Genomic DNA, 17807 nt, shown 5'->3' with positions numbered 1-17807 from the left:
AACTTCAGTGTCCATCACGCACACTGGCTCAGTAGCACTTATGTTGACTAAGTCCTGAAGGACATAGCTGCAGACTGGAAGTGAGAAATGTACTTGATCTTGTCCTCACCAATCTGCACATACATCTGTCCATGGAAGCTTCAGTGCCCTTAGAGCCAATGCCAACCCTAGACATTCCACCCACCACCCTTAACCCTTATACCCTTCATGCCAACTCACCCGGTATCCAACATGGGTGACCTCGGGAGCCATGTTGAAATGAAATAAAATAAGACATCCAAATTATTTTAACAGCCTTTACTATCGTAAAAAAAACCTCCCATTCAGGAAAACCAATTCAAAACCTTTAAATCACCTCAAGTATCTAATCCATGATTAGATACTTGTATTCATAAGCTTACAAAGACAGGTAATCTTTTAATAACCCCTTTGCCCTGTCAAATTGTGAACTTCAGACCCACCTTGCTGAGATAATTACAGGCCATGGAAAGAACCAAGCATTAATAATGACATAATCATAACCCTTGAGGAAATGCCAATGAAAAGCTAATGTGATATTTTCAATTCTCATTGACACAGGCAGCCTATGATTGTTAAGTTTTAAACAGGTGGGGATTTTAATAACTTTGCAGCTTAACAGTTGTACAGACCTTATCTGCCCTTCACAAAAAATCACATATATTCTAAATATTCATAACTCCCACACTTACTGTAGCCCTTGCTACAGCAAAATGGGGTTGGTTTCAACTCAGCACTAAGTTCAGCTGGTCTACTGAGTTCAGGATTTCCTCGTGTGAGTCATGACTTTCCCCGAATGGCAAAAATGGGATCTGTTGGGATCTGGGTCCTGCCTGCTGTTTTTAAAGGTCCACAGAGTCTCTGTGGAACTTAGGGCCTAAATGTCGGAAGAATTAGTCTGACCAAAGGGAATGACGATGGGGAGAAAAAAACCCAAAAGTTGCATTTAGAGCAAATGTGCTGCTGTCTGAAAGCAAAAATAAGAGAAAAACTGAAACATGAAAAGGAAATAAAAATTGTAGCTTCAATGGAACAGTGAAGTAGGTGTAATCTCCACCCCCATTTTGTTCAGACAACAGCACATTTGCTCTAGGTACATCTTTTCTTTATTTTCTTGCTCCATCGCCATTTTGTTTGGCCCTAAGAATAACTCTCCTGCCTACCAGCTTATTGTAAACCTCATTTTTGTCCATTTTTCCTCCCCACCCACCCCTTGCTCAAAACGTACTACATTTCTAACTTCCCAGTTCTGGTGAAAGGTCAATAACCTACAAAAATATGAACATACAGTTTAGAAGGCACTTGGCCCATGAAATGTTACCTTCATTTCTCCACAGATGCTGCCCTACTTGGAGTATTTCCAGCATTTTCTGCTTTTATTTCAGATTTCCAGCATCCCCAGTGTTCTCCTTCAATAAACTACAGCTTTTGTTTATTCATTCACAGAATGTGGCCATCACTGACAAGACCAACATTTATTGCCCATCCCTAATTGTCTTTGGGAATTTGGTGGCGAGCTAACTGCTGCAGTCAGCGTGATAAACGTAGTCCTACTGTGCTGTTATTTACTTCCAGGATTTTGAACCAGTAATGATGAAAGAACCATTATATATTTCCATTAAGGATGTGTGTGACTTGAAGGGAAACTTGTCCTTTTAGGTGGTAAACTTCACAGGTTTGGGAGGTGCTGACAAAGAAGGCTTGTCAAGTTCCTTGTGGATGGTGCATATGGCAGATGAAGTGCAGCAGAAGTGGAAAGGGCGAATAGAGTGTCAGTCAAGTGGACTAATCCACCTTGGATAGTGTTAAGCTTCTTGTGTTATTGGAGCTGAAAGTGGACAATATTCCACCACACTCCGAGTGGACAGTGACCGTAGAATGTTGACGGTTCGGGATTCAATGACTCTCATGCCACTGAATGTCAACAGGAGGTGCTTAGACTTTTGCATTTGGGGATGGTTATTCCCTAGCTGGAAATCAGAAAGAATAAAAAAAAGGAAAGTTGGAAGCACAAAAGAGACCATGGATAGAGCTGACTAATGTGGACCATGCATCATAAACTTTTCTGCCCATTCTAAACATGTTAAATCTTACTGAAAAAGAATTGGGTAAACATCTGCTTCAAAACAAACCCATAAAGCAAATCTGTAAATGACATTAAACACAACACTGCTTGACTTGCAGGTCTTGTTATGCATAAATTAACTTATTTTACTCACCTAACCCACTATATGAAATATTTTAGAGATAGTGGGAGAGAAATATAATCACGCGAGAGCTGAGAAATCAGGATTGCACCCAATTTCTGAGCTCTCGCTATCTTACCGGCACCAGATTTCCAGCACGGTTAACCTCTCGGCCATTTCCGGCGAGCGGCTTAATAATTTATTCAAAAATACTAATTTACATGTCTTTAGTAAGCCTGAGACGCAATTGGCTGGGCTCACTTGCCTTTGTGGCTTTGCTGAGAGAGGTTCACTCTGGTCAGGAAAGCACTTGCTCCCCACAAACATTTTGCCCTTAGGTCCTTTAGGCTTCCGGGGGTGGGTGGGTGGGGCGGGGGGGGGGGGGTTCAAGGGAGAGAGGGGGGTGCCCCCTTTGCAATATCATTCTGACAGTATCAGCTTAGCAGCTTGGCAATGCCAGCCTGGCACTTTGGCACTGCCCACTGGGTGGTGGTGGTTCGGGGCTGGCTGCAACAGCAGAGGCCTGACAGCTCTTTCTCTGTCTGTCAGGTCTCTGCTGTTGCAATTGCACATGTGCCACAGAGGTCTGTATATGCGCAATAACTCCCTCTGCTGCTACAGCAAACTGGCTGGCGAGTTAAGCCCCGCCCACTGCCTTTAGTAGCTAGTAACCGTCCAGCCCAATTTTTCATGCACTAAGTGCATAAGATTGGGAATAAAGACTCAGCCATTTTCACGCCAGCTGGACACTTAGAATTTTTCTCGTAAAATCACCTCCCCCATGTATTCTCAAAACAAACATACGTTTGGTGGGGTGATTGGTGAGTGCCTGCTTTGTGACAATAGCCAAATGCATGCCTTTGGTGGGCTGTGGGTATAAAAGAGATACACCACCACATGTGATGAGGGCAGGAAATGGGTTGGCATGGTGGCACAGTGGTTTTCACTGCTGCCTCACAGTGCCAGGAACCCAGGTTCAATTCCAGCCTTGGACGATTGTCTGTGTGGAGTTTGCACGTTCTCCCCGTGTCTCCATGGGTTTCCTCTGGGTCCTCTGGCTTCCTCCCACAATCCAAAGAAGTGCAGGTCAGGTGGATTGGCCATGCTAAATTGTCTTTTACTGTCCAAAGATGCATAGGTTATGGAATTAACACGGTAAATATGTGCGGTTACGGAGATAGGGCAGAGGGTGGGCCTGGGCAAGATGCTCTGTTGGAGAGTTAGTGCAGACTCGATGGGCCAAATGGCCTCCTTCAGCACAATAGGGATTCTATGATATGAAATAGAGTGGAATGGCTAGTAGTTTGATTTGAAAGAAGCCTCAACCGCAATGGCAGGGTTTCATTTGTAGGCCAAGGGGGAGAGCTCTTATTTCTCCTGGTCCCACACAGTAAAAAGAGAGTATTTTTGGACCATTTATTAAGCAGCCTCAAGTAGTCCCTTTAATGTAACCTGGTACAACTAGGAAGTGATGCCTGGCACAAGCTCCATCCAATTGTACTCATATCGCCAATTGGCATAGGAACCACATTTGTATATACAAGAAGTCTAATGTCTATTATAAGCAGAGGTTTTGGATGATGAAACATCATCAATGCCAACATGGTGTCTGGTGAACTTCCAAGACTAATGGAGCGTGACAGCTTGCAAAGCAAAATTTGGAGGCCAAACGCCCATTTTGCACATATAAAACAAGTGGTTGTAAACAAATTTCTTCCCCTGTACCTCTTTAAACATAGCTATATGGCAATCTGTCCTCCCATTTTAACTAGGACTCTATTAAAAACCATGACGTTAACTGAAGATCACTTGCAAGATTCAGCATGCAGTTATTGGAGAAAAAGAAGGAAAATAACTTGAGTATTGTTGCAAAAAAGAGACGTCAAAGTTTTTCATCTTGCAGTCATCAGGACACTTCACAAGAATACCAGTAAGAGGAGAAAACAACAATTTGTACTGTACGAAAAGAAAATGCACTGGTTGATGATGACTGACAGATAACTGCGAAGTAAAAGCAAAGTACTGCGGAAGCTGGAAATCTGAAATAAAAACAGAAAATGCTGGGTAAACTCAGCAAGTCTGGCAGCGTCTATGGAGAGGATGTGGAGAAATGATTGTTCCGTACAAGGACCATTTAGATAACTGCCAAGCATTGTTAGAAATTTAAACCAGGCAACCTGACCCTGATTGGTCAAGGTATTGTCCTGGGGATTGAATCAGCAAATGGCTGTCACTCATTTTGTTCAGCTGAAACAGGCATAATGTATGTACATTTTCTTCCTGTTTGCAAAGAACAGGTTCTTGTGTATTAATATAAATATTAAACACCGGACATTCTCTCTTCCACCTTCTTCCATCGGGAAAAAGATACAAAAGTCTAAGGTCACGTACCAACCGACTCAAGAACAGCTTCTTCTCTGCTGCCATCAGACTTTCGAATGGACCCACCTTGCATTAAGTTGATCTTTCTCTACCCCCTAGCTATAACTGTAACACTACATTCTGTACTCTCTCATTTCTTTCTTTATGAACAGTATGCTTTGTCTGTAGCGCACTAGAAACAATACTTTTCACTGCATACTAATCCATTTGACAACAATAAATCAAATCAAATCAAATATATGTAACTTCCAATACATGCAAATGCATCACACTGTGGGCTCAACTGAATCTTAAATTGAGAGTTAGCTTATTTCTTTGCCCACTGAGGATTATTTTTTTAAATGCTGCCCAATCACGGAATCACATCTAATATTGGACACTGTTTGTTGGCAAGAGTCCACTTGCCAACCAATCAGCACTCTTTTCATATAGCATAAAATTTTGTTTCCCCTGACATTTTTTTTATTCATTTGTGGGACATGGGCGTCGCTGGCTGGCCAGCATTTATTGTTGGTATAAAGTCCAGGTTGGACTTTAACCTGGTGTTGTTAAACTTCTTACTGTGTTTACCCCAGTCCAACGCCGGCATCTCCACATCAGCATTTATTGCCCATCCCTGGTTGCCCTTGAGAAGGTGGTAGTGAGTTGTCTTCTTGAAACGTTGCAGTCCATGTGCTGTGAGTTGACCCACAATGCCGTTGGGGAGGGAATTCCAGGATTTTGACTCAGCAACTGCGAAGGAACGGCAATATATTTCCAAGTCAGGATGGTGAGTGGCTTGGAGGGCAACTTGTAGGTGGTGGTGTTCCCATGTATCTGCTGCCCTTGTCTTTCTGGATGGAAGTGGTTGTTGGTTTGGAAGGTGCTATCTAAGGATTTTTGGCGAATTGCTGCAGTGCATCTTGTAGATAATGCAGTCTACTGCTACTGAGCGTCGGTTCTGGAGTGAGTGGATGTTTGTGGATGTGATGCCAATCAAGTGGGCTGCTTTGTCCTGGTTGGTGTCAAGCTTCTTCAATGTTCTTGGAGCTGCATCCATCCAGGCAAGTGGGGAGTATTCCGTTACACAGCTGACTTGTACCTTGTAGATGGTGGACAGGCTTTGGGGAGTCAGGAGGTGAGTTACTCATCGCATATTCCTAGCCTTTCACCACTGTGTTAATGTGGTGAGTTTCTGGTCAAAGGTAACCCCAAGGATGTTGACAGTGGGGGATTCAGTGATGGTAACACTGAATGTCAAGGGGTAATGGTTAGAGTGTCTCTTATTGGTGATAGTCATTGTCTGGCATTTGTGTGGTGCGCATGTTACCTGCCACTTGTCAGCCCAAGCCTGGATATTGTCCAGATCTTGTTGCATTTGAACATGGACTTCTTCAGCATCTGAGGAGTTGTGAACTGTGCTGAACATTGTGCAATCATTGGTGAACATCCCCACTTCTGATCTTACGATTGGGGGGAAGATCATTAACGAAGCAGCTGAAGATGGTTGGGCAGAGACACTACCCTGAGGGACTCCTACAGAGCTGTCCTGTAGCTGAGATGACTGGTCCTCCACAACCACAATTATCTTCCAAGTGCCAAGTATGACTCCAACCAGTGGAGATTTTTCCCCTGATGCCCATTAATTCCAGTTTTGCTTGTGATTGTCCTGGTGGGTGCGAGGCAAGAAGCTTCGACAAAATATCTTTCTTCCGTAATATTCATTCAAAATAATTGGCAAAAGGAATAAAAGTGATGTATGGAAATTCTTTTTCACCCATCAATGTGATTAGAGTCTGTTGGAACTTTCTGAGAGGGTGGTGGAGGGAGGTTTGATCGAGGTATTCAAAAGGGAATTGGATTGTTACTTGAAAAGAAAGATTGTACTCAATGGGCCAAATTGCCTCCTTCTGCACTGTAGGGGGCGATCTTACCTTCTCATTCAGCTGGTCGATGGGCCGGGGGTGAGCCTTTACATCTCATTGGCAGATTGAGATAGACGGAAAATCAGATTCGCACCTGATTTCTGGCCTATCGTGATCTTACCGGGCCCAGGGCACAAGGCTGATTATAATATTTAAATCTGTTTTACATCTGATTTAAATATTATTAGTGAGCCCGGGACACTATTGTCCGAGCTCACTTTTCTTCGCAGCCTCGACAGTGAAGGTCCTCACCGACAAGGATCACGCATGGTCCCCAGCAACAGGGACCCGTCATGATGGCCTTGCCGGTAGGATCGGACACCATTGAGGCACTCCTTGGAAGGGCATGGGGGAGAGCAGTGATCACCAGGCACTGGACAGTGCCATGGGGACATGGTCTGAGGGGGTATGGCCTCATGGGGGGGGCGGAGCCTAAGGGGAGATGGGGGGGAACTGCGCACTCTGCAACGGGGTTCAGCTGGGGAGGTGGAAGAGCTGCGCACTCTGCAATAGAGGTCTGCCGGGCCAGAGGGTCGGGGGAGGGGGGGGGGGGTGATCGGCCAGGCGGGGGTGGGAGGGCAATTGGCCAAGGAGGCCAGTGATTGTACAGGTGGGGTGGGAGGCGTGGGGAGTTTGTAGAGGGGGTGCTGTGGAGGACAGCAATCGCAGGTGGGGGTAGGTCCAGTGATCACAGGGCATGGACTAATGATCGTGGGGGGCACAGGCCAGCGATAGCGGGGAGGGACGCAAGTGATAGCGGGGAGGGAGGCCAGCGATCGCGGAGGGATGGTTAGCAATAGTGGGCTTGGGTACTGTGCAGATCTCTCTCTACACAGAACAGAGAGATCGTCACAGCGCAATGGCGCTGTCTGGTGTAAGCAGCCGGCTTTCCAGCAAGCTTGGGCCCCACCCCGCCCCTCCCCCTGTTGGCAGGAAACAGATCTTTCTGCATTTTTTGCTCAGAGTGGTGTAAGATTGGATTTTAAAGCTCACCCAAAACATGGATCTGAAACTCTCCCATTTTCATACTCGTTTGGCACTTTCTTTGGTAGGATCGCCCCCATAAAATTCTGTGGGATGGTAATGGTCTGGGATTGTCTAAGGTATTATTTGAGTACCAGTATGTTACTGTTATTTGACTCGTCTGTGGGACAATTCTTCCCATTTTGACACAGGAGGGTTTTGCAGGATTGACAGGCAGAGTGCACTGTTATCAATTCCAGTGCCTAGGTCAATCCTGTGTGGTCCTTCTGCTTCTAATCCTTTTTTAATTTTCTGTAATAACTTGGTATAACTGAATGGCTTGCTGGGCCATTTCAGAGGCAGTTAAGAGTCAATCACGTTGTGTGGATGGAATCATATGTAACCAAAGATGACAGATTTCCTTCCCTAAAAGGGCATTAGTGAACTAGATGGACTTTTATGACAATCTGATAGTTTCATGGTCACCATTACTGATACCAACATTTTCTTCAAGACTATTCCAGACCAGGAATGCTCAGTGGTGAGGTGGAGAGCTGATAATCAAATTGCTCCTTTTATTCTGCACTCTAACCATTTGGTGATTCTATGATATCCTTCAGATGTCTAAAAGCACCTCACATCCAATTAATTAGGTTTAGAATGCAGTCTTTATTATGTCGGGAAACATGGCAGCAAAAGCATTTCAGTTCATTTGTTTTTCGTGGTGTTGGTTGAAGAATAAATATTCATCAATACATCGGTAGAACTCACCTGTTCATCTGTGAGTTAAAGCAAATTACTGTGAATTCTGGAATCTGAAACAAAAACAGAAATGCTGGAAAATCTCAGCAGGTTTGATAGCATCTTTCATCCAGACTCGAAGTGTTAGCTCTATTCTCTCTCCACAGATGCTGTCAGACCTGCTGAGATTTTCCAGCATTTTCTGTTATGTTCATCTGTGCATACTGCAATGGAATATTATGTTAGATGAACAAGCAGATGGGGTCTTGGACTAAGAATAAGCTGGCACCTGTGACAATGTTGTACTTCGGAAGTATTCTGCTGCAGTATCAACCTAGAGAATAATCTGAGCTCTTCCAATGCTTTAGATCCACATATTATGATGTGCATAGAAATTACCCACTTTAAGGGGTAAATTTTCCAGTCCTGCCCATTGCAGGAAGTGTCATGGGTGGGACAGAAAATTTGGTGGACCATTTAAAGGTCTGTTGACTTCGGGTGGAGGCTTCTTGTCTCGGGATGGATGTGACTGGAAAATCCCGTCCCAATAATCTGAGTTCTCAGGCCAATAGAATCATACTGGTGAATGGGTGCAATGGTTGCTATTACATTACATTCAGACTGTCGGTCATTTGCTCTGAATATTGAAGCAGTGGGTAATACGTAATATGCACATGTTTGCAGTCATGCTCAAAAGATTCAGAAGGTAATTGGAATGCTCAAGGTTTATGAGTTACCATGGGTGGTATTTAATAGAGGGACAGACATCTTGCCCACCAATTCAATGCCAACAAGAGCCTGGCATCCCATATTTTTAGGAAAAACCATTGCATTAAGTGCCAATTAGGCACTTAACTGGACAGCGGCAAACCCTTGTTGGGATCAAGACTGAGGTTGGCAACTTTATATTGCTTGGCAGTACCATCTGTCAGATAGTGGCTGCTGCCGGTACTACACCCACCTAAGGCTTCGGAAAACCAGGAATCTCCCCGGTGGGGTGGGGGAGGGGTGCAGTCTGGCACCCTTGCACTCCCCAAGGGGCAAACTGGCACTGCCCACTGGGGACACTGGCACTGCCCACTGGTTACTGGGCAATGCCAAGGGGTGGGGCATACTGGGTGAGGGGCCTACTGGGGAGCAATTGGTGGGGGAAGGGAAACCCACTGCCACTCTGCAATTGGGATTGGTGGGGGAGGGAGGAGACGATGGGGAGGGGGGCTATTGGGCCTGGTCATTGGGGTCGGGGGTGGGTCAGGGCTGGCCACTGGGGAGGGGTTGGGGCTGGCCATCGGGGTGGGGGTGTCAGGGCTAGCCATTGGTCGAGGGGTGGGGGCAGATTGGGGCTGACCCGGGGTGGTCCGGTAGGCCAGCAATTGGGGGATGGGGCTGTCTGGAAGGCCAGCGATCAGGAGAATTGCGGGGAAGGCCAGCGATCTAGTTGTGCAAGATCCCTTGGGGGCTAGCAGGAGATCGGCGATGGGGGGGGGTGGGTGGGGGGGGGGGCAGCGATCTAGTTGTGCAAGATCCCTTGGGGGTTAGCAGGAGATCGGCGATGGGGGGGGGGGTGGCAGTGCGCATGCTCCGATCTCCGCACTGACAGATTGGCACATGCGCAGTGGACTGCTCAGCGCTATGCTGCCAGCCTCTCTGATGGGAATGGGCCCCGCACCCGACTTACCAGAGGGAATCACACTGGGGCACTCTGCAATGCTCAAAGTATCGGAGATTCGTTCTGGTAAGTACACCCAAAAAACAGGCGGGAAATACTCCTCTTTTCCCGTTCCGTTGAGCACTTAGTTCCGTTTTGGGAGAATCCCGGCCCATGTACCCAAACACAGGTGAGTGATTGGGGTTGGGAGTGGGGGTAAGGGGGTGTGGTCAGCATTAAAGTAACATAGGAAGACATTTGTTACAAGCAGAACAGGGGATTTTTAACAGGGGATTTTCCTTTACATCTCATTGGCAGATTTAGGTAGTGAACTTTTAAAATCAATAAATAAGCAGCGTGGCAAAAGTAAGGGTTAATAATTTCTCCATTTCCCCCAACTTATACTGTATTAAATTTGACATTATTTCAGCGAGATATTTTGATCAGTCGACATTTTAGCAAATTGCAAGCACAGCTAATCATTTTGATTTAGTGCAATATTAATATTTATAATGTATTTGAAATGTGGTCTCAGTTTTAATGATGTGCCAGATCATCTGACATTCCCACGACTTATCCATGTCACAGGATAATTCATTACTGTATATTATTTCACTATTACAAGAAAGGTTTATTCTCTGGCAAGATCTCTGAAGAAAATCATTTAATATTCCTTCATTGTGCAGACCTGATTTCCCTGGCTCAGGGTTCCATTTAAAAAGCGAATTATGGATGCTAATCTCTCCGTCCCTGTTCTGTCAGCCTTCATGTGAATGCAGTTGAGAAAATGACTACACACGGAGGAGAAGGCATGAGACAAAGAGATCAGTGCTGTGAAATCACAGCAGAACTTAGGGTATACGTTTCTGAATGTAAAGTGGATAAAACAAACAGAAAAAAACTCTGAACACAGGATGTTTATGGAGTAGTCAGTGATTAACTTCCTGTTGTTACATTAAGATTTTATGAAATGAATTTTTCCAACTATCATTCTTATGTAGATGTTCAGCCCTCTTTTAGTCAGTTAGCTCATACCAAATGCCCACAATGTTCCCCCTATATAATAGAATAGAAATCCACAGAAAAGAAGAGAGAACTTAAATGAAGGGGAAAGGTTACTGAAGTTCAATTTGAAGTAGTGTTCTGGATTTACCTTTACTAAACAGCTCATAATTTTAGACACTTCTAGCTAGCTTTCACCCAAAGTTGACACTTTTCTTTGCAGTCTTTGCTTACATTGCACAGGCTGTGATGCTAGGGACCATTCTTGTGAATCTTTTCTGTACTATCTCCAGGGTTTGAAAGTCTCCAGGATCACACAGTGATCAGAATCAGCAATATGCTGGGATGACCTATTTATGCCATGGTCTTCCCTGGTAATGTATTCTAATTTCTGTTGCCAACTTCCCACTTTACTCCTAACTTCCCCATTTTAGCCTCATATCCCCTGGTTTGTGAACCTTTTACCTTGGGTGAACAATTTACCTAAAACAACTTTCATAGAACCCTACAGTGCAGAAGGAGGCCATTCGGCCCATCGAGTCTGCACCTACAACAATCCCACCCAGGCCCTATCCCCGCTTAGTTACCCTGCTAATCCCTCGAACCTATCACATCCCAGGACACTAAGGGTTAATTTAGCATGTCCAATCAACCCAACATGCACATCTTTGGACTGTGGGAGGAAACTGGAGCACCCAGAGGAAACCCACACAAACACGCGGAGAATGTGCAAACTGGGCGGCACGGTAGCACAGTGGTTAGCACTGCTGCTTCACAGCTCCAGGGACCTGGGTTCGAATCCCGGCTCGGGTTGCTGTCTGTGTGGAGTTTGCACATTCTCCCTGTGTCTGCGTGGGTTTCCTCCGGGTGCTCCGGTTTCCTCCCACAGTCCAAAGGGCTAGGTTGATTGGCCATTCTAAATTGCCCCTTAGTGTCCCGGGATGCATAGGTTAGACGGTAAATATGTAGGGATATGTGGATAGGGCCTCGGTGGGATTGTGGTTGGTGCGGACTCGATGGGCCGAATGGCCTCTTTCTGCACTGTAGGATTCTATGATTCCACACAGACAGTGACCCAAGTTGGGAATTAAACCCAGGTCCCTAGAGTTGTAAGGCAGCAGTGCTAACCACTGTGCCACCATGTCGCTTTGTCAGCCCTTGGCTTCAACACATTATATTACTGGGCGTGAGATCAACAAAATCAGCATAAATCTAGGAACAAGCCTTCTCGTTGATTAATTAATAAGAGAATACTGCTAACCTTATTCCTCCAGATGTTATACACCATTAGATGCACTAGGATAGTGCGATATCTATTACTATACTTAAGATGCAAACAGAACAGAGGGAGACAGACTGATTGGATGAGGGAATTGCTTCATTTCTATTTCAATATAAAACTTAAGAAAAACAAGCAAAACTAATGTGATTAATTCAGGTCTATGTAAAAGCTTTGAGCATAGTCTGTATGAGAACTGCACTGCCTAAGAAGGAACGGAGTCAAACAGACTCATTCTAGGTTGATTCCTGGTCTGTGTTGAATTAGTTGGTCGCAGTTTTGGTGGTAGTAATATCATTGTGATTGGCCTCAGTGCCCCTAGGCTAAGCAACAGGGAAAAATCAAGCAGAGTTTCAATTCTGATTACCATCCGTATGTCCTTTCTGGAAAATACATTTGTGGACACTGGTTGATGGGAATGGACTCAGCCCGATACTAAAATCAGAGGAGAATGGTCTTTTAGGGAAGTTAAAGAAGGGAAACAGGAGGATCTTCTGGAAAGGGAGAAAACAGGAGATAAATGAAACATCTTTAAAGAAATAATATAAGGTTAAGTCCATTCTGCACAAATGCCCAGGGGAGTCTTCCCTTAAGGACAATCATACACTTAAGGTACTCACTTAGTGGATTGCGAGGCTAACAGATCGACGTAGGATATCACAAACTTCTGAAACTTCCTGTGCTGTTCTTCCCATCGGTCATCCACTGAGTAGTAATTAGGAAGCGGGGCTCCAAATAGGATCTCACTACGAAGCAAAGAACTTTTCATGTTTTCTGCTGTAAGCCCCTCATCGACATACCAGTAAAACTCAGGGTGAGTAATAGCCAGCTGGAGTGAGCCTGGAAAATTAATATCAATATAAATCATACTACAGATAATAAACAAGCTGAAGTTCTAGCTGTTACTTATATAATGTTCTCGTAGTTTGATTCATGGGCTCTACAGTAGAGATAGGATTCTATGTATGTAAGACACTTTATTGACCAAAATTGGAAAAGTCAAATCAATCAGAATTAAAAACAAAGGCGACTATATTTTCCTCAAATATTAAGATCAATAATTATCAACACTATAGCAATCACTGATTTACTACTTTACCCCTTTTTTCCTTCCAGTCTGCAGGATTTTAAAACCACATAATGCATGATTACACTTAATGACTACTTCTCAGTTTATTTCATCTTCACTCCTAATTGTCACAAACCAAGAGGTGTTCTGCACTAGTGCTGGGGTTTAGCATAGATTTCTCAACAGGAAAAGCATCTTTTTTACAATCAGAGAAATCATAGCATTGGACTGAAGGATTTTCTCACCCCACATTTTTAAAATTTGAAACACTGGAGCTAAACTATCCATTATATATAAGATAAGTTGAACTAAGGCTTTAGTGAGATTATTTTGTTTTAGGACTGAATAATAGTGTAAAGATTGACAGCATTGATGAATCTGCCAAGGTATCAAAGCACTGTAATGTTGTAACCATTCATTTTACCATTGGAGTATTGCATGGGGTTTTAGGCATTACGTTATAGAAAGCAGCTGGAAGGTTGAGAGATTTAAAATTCTCATTTTCATGTGCCTTCATGGTCTTGCTACACCTTTTTCTGTAACTCTATCAATTGTACAAGCCCCTTAGAAATGTCTTTCTTTGACATATCTGATCCACCCTTGTGAATTAGGAGCAGGAATAGGCCACTCAGCTCCTTGCGCCTGCTTTGCCATTCAATAAGATAATGGTTTATCTCTTTGTAACTTCAACTCCACATTCCCACCTAATCCCAATAACCTTTCACACCCTTGCTTATCAAGAATCTATCTACCTCTGCCTTAAAGATATTCAAAGACTCTCTTCCCTAGTTCCCTCGTAGAGAACAAATATCTCCTCATCTCTATCTTAAACGGGCAACCCCTTATTTTTAAACAGTGACCCTTAGTTCTATACAAGATGAAACATCCTTTCCGCATTCACCCTGTCAAGACCCCTCAGGGTCTTATATATTTCAATCAAGTAGTTTCTTACTCCACTAAATTCCAGCGGATACTAGCTTGTCCAACCTTTCCTCACAAGGTAACCTGCCTATTCCAGGTATTAATTTGGTAAACCTTTTCTCATCTGCTTCCAACACACTTCCATCCTTTCTTACATAAGGAGGCCAATATTCTATATGATACTCCAGAAGTGGTCTCACCAATGCTTTGTATAATTTAAGCAAAGCTCTCTACTTCTGGATTCAACTCCCCTTGCAATAAGCAATAACATTCTATTAGTTTTTCTAATTCCTTGCTATACCTGCATACTAATCTTTTGCAATTCATGCACTAGGACACCCAGATACCTCTGCATCTCAGAGGCCTCCCATTTGTCACCATTTTAGATAATACGCTTCTATTTTTTCACCACTGGCTGAAGCGCTTTCAACAATTAGGAATTCACTTCCCTAAGCTTCCCTTAAAACCTTCCTTAAATCTCACCTCTTGACCAAGTTTTTGGTTACTTTTGTTGTAGGGCAATATCAGGAATCGTGTCTTTTATATTTTGATTTATATATGTTAATATTTTATTTAATTTCAGTGTAATACATGCAGGGCTACATAGAGCAAGCCCAGAGAGCCAGGCTTCATTGGAGGGAAGGGAAGGGTTAACGCAGACATTTAGAGGCGTGCTCTGCCGACAGATAACGATTAACACATGCTATCAACTTTTAATGTGCAGGAGATTGTTTCAAATTATCACGACAATGGGAGAACAGGCATTGAGACAGTCAGGCTCCATATAGTCTCAGGAGGGTTTAGTCTTCTGTAAAACATGATCACCTAGCAGAGGGGGGGGGGGGGAATGATTAACACATCATTGTAAATTGGTTGGGCAAATACAACGCTTTGACATTATAATCAGGTAAACGGAACTGTCCAGGGAACTGATTGACGGAGTTGTACTGAACAATGCAGCTGGCATAATGAGACTAAAGAACCATCTTGTATCCAACTCAAGGAATTAATATGCTAATGTAAATCTTTGTGACTTAAAAAAGTATAATAACCTGTACGAATCAACCAGGGTCAGAGAGAACTCACAGGAAACCTGAGATTTCAGGCCGGAGTCCATCTCTCCTTCATGCATGTGGAATAAAAACTTTTCTTGAAGTTCAACACGATCTCCAAGGCTCGGCACCTTTTATTTCCCTCCTATTCTTCTGCTAGTAATGTTTTGGCTCAGATATTCTATTTTATCTAATTACATAAAAGTGTTGTGCAACAGTTTTTTGCACTAAATGAAAGCTATTGGTTTTCTTCTGTACCTGCCTCCACAAGGGTGCATATGGATCCTATCAAAGGCGGTTAGGGCAAGGAAATGGGAACTTTGAGCTGCAGCTAGGGTTGGGATGGCTATGGGGAAAGAATCCCTCACACGGACAGGTTGCTAACCACAGTGCCTGGCCCATAATGATGGCAAATAATTGCTCCAATGACATTTTCACTAACTTGTGTCTCATGAGCTAATGCTAAAATTCTGTCACAACAGAGAAAAGGAAAAGGTAACGGTTTTCTCAACTGCTTCAAGAATATTAACTATCAAAGGTAGTATAATTATCTCAAGCCAGACCCAGTAAACCTACAATTCCTACAATAAATTGTGGCCTAACATATTTAAGTGATGATACTCTCACTTAAGAAATGAATTTGGGTTAGGTTTCTTGTGCTGAGTCTGTTTTCGCTGTTGGCTTTATTATCTGTGCCATTTTGTCTGCATCTGGCAACCTTGTTGTTACTGCAGCAGCATAATTGCTCCTAATTGGTAGAACGTTTGTTTTAATCTGGGCTCATGATGTTCTGTTATTTTAGTGTTTTCCCATGGGGTCTTGCAGGATAGGGCTTGATTGCGTTGATTGACAGTAAAATCATATGACTGGGTAGAGCTAGGCTTAAAATCAGAGAGAATTAGAGAAATCAAACTGTTTCCTGCTTGGAGTCTTTAGAGAGAGATTGTTTTCTCTGTGTCTCTTTTTCTCTCTGGATTTTGAGACTAGGATCTACCAGGAGATGAGTCTCTTTCTCGGAGATTCCTCTGTTTTGGGATGGATCTTTCTCTGGAGGTTATTTATGAGAGTCAGAAGCCAGGTATCTTTTTGTATCTGTGCAGAGGGGTTAAAAGGTTCGAAAAGTAGCACCCACATGAGCATATCCATTTTGTGCTGATTCTTGGAGGGATTTATGTATATGAGGATACTGCTTACATTGGAAGTATAGAGATAGCTAGTTACTAAGAATTATACTTGTCATGTTTGAGTATTTCCAATTGGTAAAAGTTATGCTAATTCTTTTTGTTATATTTTAACTGTGTTGTTAGAAATAAAGTTTGTTTTAATAAAACCTTCCCAATGGGTCAATTGAATCATACCTTGAGCAAAACAATGATGCTCACCCTAATGCCAAGATCAAAAATACTTAGGGTTTAAGCTACCTTCGTAGAATCCCTGAAGTGCAGAAGGAAGGCATTTGGCTGCACCCTCAACAATCCCACCTAGGCCCCATCCCCGTAACACCACATATTTACCCTGATAATCCCCCGACACCAAGGGACAATTTAGTATAGCCAATCCACCTATCCTCTACATCTGCTGCCAGTGAGAATGGAGAATTTGGTGCTCAGCCAAAACGCCATTCACTGCAGCGGGTCTGAAGAATTCCAGCCGTGGGCGAGGTCAGAGAATTGTGGCTTGAAAGGGGGGGATTGACCAAGTTTAAATCTTGATCCAAGATAACTTGGGCGTAAGTCTGCTATAAAAATACTGGAAGAATTTTCTTACATTGAGCTACTTCTAGAATCAAATTGGGGAAACAAATGGTTTCATATTGATCCCTGCCCTGAATGTGTACATAGATTGGATTGAAAAAGTAAAAAACAATGAATAGAGCATGCTGCAAAACCAATGAAATCCATCAGTGACCGTGTACATCATCACACCAAGCAGCCATCTTGTTACTACTTTACAGAACTCGCATTGTTTATCAATGGGAGAACACATAGGGCACGTTAAGATTGAAGGCTAATGGAATGTTGGCCCTTATTTCAAGGTGGTTGGAGTATAAGAGTAAGGAAGTCTTGCTGCAAAGTACAAGGTACTGGTGATCCCACGTCTGGAGTACTATGAGCAGTTTTGGTTTCCTTATTTAAGGCTGCACCCTTACACCCTTGCACCCAAATGAGGGATTTTATGGCCTCCTTTGTCCCGAAACCGTAAAATCCCGCCCGAGGTCAACAATAAAATTCCGGTCATTATTTCATTGGAGGGAATTCAGAGAAGATTCACTACGATTGTCTCTTGAGGAAAGGTTAAACAGGTTGGGGCTCTGAAACATATAGGCCAAAATTTTACTGCCCTGCCCACCATAGGAATCGGAGCAGGAGAGGGGCGGACAATGGAAAGGTCCATTGACCTTGGGTGGGATTTTATGATTTTGGGACAAGTGAGGTCGTAAAATCCCACCCATAGGATTCTTAAGGGATTTGACAGGGTAAACGCTGAGAGGACATTTCCTCTCGTGGCTGAATCTAGGACCAGAGGGCATGGTCTCAGAATAAAGGGGCGCCAATTTAAGACTAAGATAAGGAGGAATTTCTTCTCTGAGAGTTGCGAGTCTTTGGAATTCTTTGCCACAGAAACCTGTGAGGGCAGAGTCC

The 17807-nt window shown here is 43.6% G+C and overlaps 1 protein-coding gene across 1 annotated transcript in view; it reads right to left on the bottom strand.

Moving 5' to 3' along the window:
- disp3 (dispatched RND transporter family member 3) overlaps positions 1-17807 on the bottom strand; it is a 249008-nt gene that overhangs the window by 214356 nt on the left and 16845 nt on the right. The window contains exon 2 of the mRNA XM_078239103.1: positions 12744-12963. Coding sequence (XP_078095229.1) covers positions 12744-12963 — 220 coding nt within the window. The remainder of the gene's footprint in view (positions 1-12743; positions 12964-17807) is intronic.

This window comes from Mustelus asterias, chromosome 22, assembly GCF_964213995.1.
Source record: "Mustelus asterias chromosome 22, sMusAst1.hap1.1, whole genome shotgun sequence".
NCBI classification, from domain to species: Eukaryota; Metazoa; Chordata; class Chondrichthyes; order Carcharhiniformes; family Triakidae; genus Mustelus; species Mustelus asterias.
Note: the sequence above shows the minus strand (reverse complement) of the source record. Positions and strands in the feature narration are given on the sequence as shown.